The following is a 5499-nucleotide window of genomic DNA, read 5'->3' on the forward strand; positions in this document are numbered from 1 at the left end:
AAATAGGAACACAACCAACATCTATACCAAAGTCCATGAGTTATTGCATCGTCCATAGCAATTGAGTACAACAGGAACCTACAGCAGCATATTCAACTTCAGCAGTAGACAAAGCAACTAAATTTTGCTTCTTAGTAGACCCAGTAATCAAACATGATCCAAGGAAGTGTGTCATTCCTGTAGTGCTTTTCCTGTCCACTAGACATCCTACATAATTAGCATCTAAGTAACCTACCAGGTTAAAGTTACTACCTTTGGGGTACCGTAAGCCAAGATCACTGGTTCCCTTCAAGTATCTGAAGATTCTCTTCACAGATTTTAGATGTGATTCTTTGGGTTTTGCTTGAAACCTAGAACTTAGCCCAACACTAAACACAATGTCAGGCCTGCTTGCTGTGAGGTACAATAATGACCCTATCATACCTCTATACAACTTTTTCTCTACATCTAAACCTGTTTCATCCAATTCCAGCTTTGCGGCAGTGGAAATAGGAGTACTTATCTCTTTTGCCTCTTTCATGAAGAATCTCTTGAGAAGCTCTTTGGTATACTTCTATTGGTGAATCATTGTCCCTGAATATGACTGTTTTATTTGCAAGTCCAAGAAGTAATTCATCTCTCCCATCATGCTTATCTCAAATTCACAACTCATGAGTTTGGCAAACTCATGAGTTATACTCATATTTGTTGAGCCAAAAATAATATCATCCACATACACCTGCACAACAAACAAATCCTTCCCATTAGTTTTCAAGAAAATGGTATTGTTAATTTTACCTCTGGTATATCCATGTTTCAATAGAAACTTTGAAAGTCTCTCATACCAAGCTTTTGGGGCTTATTTCAACCCATACAAAGCTTTGTCCAATTTGTACATATGATCCAGAAACTCCTTGCTTTCAAATTCTGGAGGTTGTTTAGCATACACCTCCTCCTTGAGAATGCCATTTAGGAATGTACTCTTCACATCCATATAATAAAGAATAAACTCCATGTAAGCAGCAAAAGCAACAGTAATCTTATAGCTTCAAGTCTTGTTACAGGAGAAAAAGTTTCATCAAAGTCAATTCCTTCTTCTTGGTTGTATCCTTGGACCACCAATCTTGCCTTGTTCCTTGTAACTATTCCATGCTCATCAACTTTATTTCTATACACCCATTTAGTCCCAATTACTGATCTATATTTAGGGAGAGGAACTAAGTGGCATACTTTTCTTCTCTCAAACTGATTCAACTCTTCCTGCATGGCTATGATCCAATCAGCATCAAGCAATGCTTCAGTTATCTTCTTTGGCTCAATCTCTTACAGGAATGACTTGAAGGCACACATACTTCTCAATTCAGACCTTGTGGTGATCCCATATGTTAGATCAGTAAGAACATTCTTAATAGGATGTGATCCTTGATACTTATATCCTTTTGGAATCAAGCCTAGTGAGCTACCAGGATCACTGCTGATGTTTTGAGCTGGGGTATGTTGAGGCTCATTTCCCCCTATCACTGTGCCCTCAGCTTCAGTTCCCCCTATCAAAGTGTCTCCAGGTTTGGTAGCTCCAGTTGATGAACCGGGTTGTATAACCTGTTCCTCAGTATCACTTCCTTCCTGCAGGTTAGTCTTAACACAGGATTCATCAAAGATTACATGCATGCTTTCTTCAACACAGTTAGTTTTGTTATTTAAAACCCTATAAGCCTTACTATAAAGTGAATACCCTAAGAAGATTCCCTTATCACTTTTAGTATCAAATTTTTCCAGATTATCCTTTCCATTATTATGTATAAAACATTTACAACCAAAGGTTCTAAAATGAGAAATGTTAGTCTTTCTTCCTTTTAGTAATTCATAGGGAGTCTTCTCTAACATTGGTCTGATCATACATCTATTTATGATATATGTTGCAGTACTTATTGCCTCAGCCTAAATGTTTTTAGCAACGTTTGTTGTAAGCATCATTGTTCTAGCCATATATTCCAAGGTTATATTTTTCCTTTCCACCACTCCATTTTGTTGTGGTGTTCTAGGAGCTGAGAAATACTGATCTATACCATTTGCTGAAGAGAATCCTAAGAACTTTGCATTCTCAAATTCTGTACCATGGCCAGACCTTATGGAAACTAAAGAAGTGCCCAGTTCCTTTTCAACTTTCTTAATGAAGATTTCAAAGACATCAAAGGCATCTTCCTTAGAGGCTAGAAACAAAGTCCATGTGATTTAGAATAATCATCAACAATAACAAAAACATACCTTTTTCCACCTCTGCTTTGAAGTCTCATGGGTCCACATAAGTCCATATGAACCAGGTCGAGACACTTGGTAGTGCTAACATGGTTTTTTAACTTAAAAGAAGATCATACCTGCTTCCACCTTACACATGCACTACATAACTTTTCTTCCTTAAACTTCGTCTTGGGTAATCCCAATACCATGTTTTTTGATGAAAGTATGTTTAGCTGTTTCAAACTTGTATGACCAAGTCTTCTGTGCCAAAGGAGGGGATCATTTTCTATAGCACTCAGACAAGTCAGCTCAGATCCTGGTAGTGCTATAATGTCAGCTTTGTATACATTTTTGTATCTCTTTGTAGTGATCACAATTTCTTTAGTGTCCATTCTTTTGACTATAACACCTGCAGCAGTGAAAATAACTTTATTCCCTTTGTCACACAGTTGAGAGATACTCAGAAGGTTATGTTTTAGTCCTTCTACAAGATAGACATTCTCCAATGCTTTTGACTTAGTTGAGTCAATCCTTCGAACTCCAGTGATGATTTCCTTTTTTCCATCACAAGAAAAAACACCTCCTCCATCTATTTTAGAGAGTGAAAGGAACATTTTCTTATCATCAGTCATGTGTCTTGAGCAAGCACTGTCTAAGTACCAGTGCCTTTTGCTTCCTTTCACCTTCTCATGCACAAGAAATAAATGGTTAGGCTTAGGAACCTGGACAAGCTTGGGTCCTATTTTATGAGTGAAAAGATGAATTAAGTTCCTTCTAGTCCATGCAGGCAGCATATAGTTCAACCTGTTTCTCTGACCAGAACTGGTATTGTTCTTTTTGGTCTGGGAAGATCTGTTGGCCAGGTTTAGACTATTTTATCTGCTTTTTGCAGCCGCTGGACATTCAGTGGTGGGATGTCCAAGGTTTCCATAGATATAACATAAATCCTTAAGATCACCAAAACTTTTGTGGAATCCCAATCCTTCCTTTTCATTGAAATTTCTTTCACTCAAATTTTGAACAATTCTTGAGGAGTTTGTCCACCTATTTGCCCTTTCTAGATCAAGTTTTAGTTTAGAAATTCATGACTCAACTTATTCATTTTTTCAGTTAAATCACAGCACTCTTGTTTGTATCTAATCAACTCAAGTTCAGCATTTTCTTGTTCTTTACTCATGGCCTTTTTTCCCATTTTTAGAGAGAGTTAGTTTGAGAACTTTAGACTTAAGATTATTCTTTGACATCTCAAGTTCTGTAACATGTTTCTTGAGAGTGAATTTTTCTTTGTCAACTGTATCTGAGCAAGCCTTTAGATCAATGAGATCAAATTTGAGACTTGCAAGACTGTTGAACAATTCATCCCTATCAGAGGATAACTCTTGGAAATTATCAATCAATGCACTCATTAAGGAAACAAGTTTTGGTTTTGAAAACAATTGAAGTTTTTCTTTGAGTTCAAGTATGCTTACCTCAGAATCTTCATCTTCTTCATCTACATCTGAATCTCCAAAATCCATGAATGCAGTTTCATCAACTTCATCTTTATCTAAATCAGATCCCCAGGCTGCTATCATTGCATGCTCCTCCTTCCTTTTTGCCTTCAGTTCCTTTTCAGTCCTTTCCTTCTTTCATTATATTTTCCAGACTGGACAGTCTCTGATCTGATGATCAGTTTTGCCACATTTGGATTGTCATTGGAACGGTTCTTAGTACCTGTTCCCTTCTTCTTTTTAAAGAATTTGCTGAAGTTTTTGGTTATGAAGGCAACTTGCTCCTTATCAAGTTCAAAATCCTCATCACTATCAGAAGTTTTCAATGCTAAAATTTTCTCAGAAGCAGCTTGTTCTTTCATTCCATCAATTTCCATTTCATAAGTCCTTAATTTCCCTACTAGTTCATCCAGGGGAATGCCTTCAAGCTCCTTATTTGCCTCCCTGATTGCAGTTACCTTAACATTCCATTTTGATCTAGGCAATACCCTTAGTACTTTTTCAACTTGTTCCTCCCCAGAGATGATCTTTCCTAGAGAAGTCAACTCATTTGTCAAGGTGGTAAGCCTTGTCATTATTTCATGCAAGGTTTCATTTTCTTTCATTTTGAATGCCTCATACTCAGTAAATAGAAGAGAGATCCTGAATTTTCTTACTTGAGAGGTGCCTTCATGGGCATTCACCAGTGCATCCCAGATTTGCTTAGCAGTAGTGCAGGTGGATACCCTGTTATATTCAGTAGGTCCTAATCCACAGACCAATATGTTCTTGGCCTTTTCATTTTTCTTCAATGCCAACAAGTCATCAGGAGTAAACTCACTCCTTACCTTCTTGACTTGTTCACCTTCTACCATCTTCATTGGAATAGTAGGACCATCAGTAATCCTGTCCTACAATTCATAGTCTTCACCTTGAATGAACATCTCCATCCTTGCTTTCCACCAGATAAAATGAGAGCTATCAAAAGTGGAGGTCTAGTAGTTGACTGGCCTTCACTATGACTAGTAGGAGGTGCAAAATTCATCATGGTGATCTTTTCTTAAGTGCTAGTCTTATTTAAGACAATCCGGCTTTGATACCACTTGTTAGAGTACGAGCCCTACTAATTACCTATCAGTGGAACAGGTAAATAAACGTGCTTCACAGAAGTAAAAGCTGAACACAGTATTTTTACGTGGAAAACACCCGACTCAAGAAAGGTGTTAAAAAACACGACCTGTACCTCTACAGGATTTAACCCCAACTTCACTATAATACTTGAGTCTCAACAATCAACAAAGTTACAAGACTTCTTGTAAACTAGGAATTAAAACTTCTAACTCCTATCACTACAAAAACACAAATCTTCCCAAGATAGTGTTCTCAAGTCTTCGAGTTCCCTAACTTGAAGACACAACTCCTAACTCAATTTATAGATCACTGATACTAGAACAATGACTCATTACAAAGAACCTACCTACTACACACAGTCTACGACTTAGGTAAGGAACCAGGTTCTTCTTCAAGTATGAGAATTGTTTTACTGATTGTTGATTTTCTTTTCAGTGCATTGAGTAAGTTACTTGATCGTGCTTTGTTGTATACATGCACACTTGTAATTCACCTGTGATGGAGTCCTAGTTGATTTATGCTTCTTTCTTTTTTCAACTCTATCAAGTAATTTCACTCCTTGTTGTAGCCGTTTCTCCCCCCTAGTTGAATAGGATTCTTTTGCTTTATCCTTTATCCTTGCAGAACTCTTCTCATTGTTGGACTTTTAGATCAACTCAACTTCTGAGTATTGCATTTTTCT

The 5499-nt window shown here is 37.3% G+C and overlaps 1 protein-coding gene across 1 annotated transcript; it reads right to left on the reverse strand.

Annotated features, from left to right (window-relative positions):
* Positions 1-82: 82 nt before the first annotated feature.
* Positions 83-520, reverse strand: LOC124893680 (secreted RxLR effector protein 161-like; the record flags this gene model as incomplete). Its single annotated transcript, XM_047404586.1, has 1 exon — positions 83-520. A coding segment is annotated over exon 1 (438 nt), but the record flags the coding sequence as incomplete, so codon positions are not given.
* Between the last annotated feature and the right edge of the window lie 4979 nt (positions 521-5499).

The sequence above is a fragment of the Capsicum annuum genome, unplaced genomic scaffold (assembly GCF_002878395.1).
Source record: "Capsicum annuum cultivar UCD-10X-F1 unplaced genomic scaffold, UCD10Xv1.1 ctg63746, whole genome shotgun sequence".
In the NCBI taxonomy this organism is placed as follows: domain Eukaryota; kingdom Viridiplantae; phylum Streptophyta; class Magnoliopsida; order Solanales; family Solanaceae; genus Capsicum; species Capsicum annuum.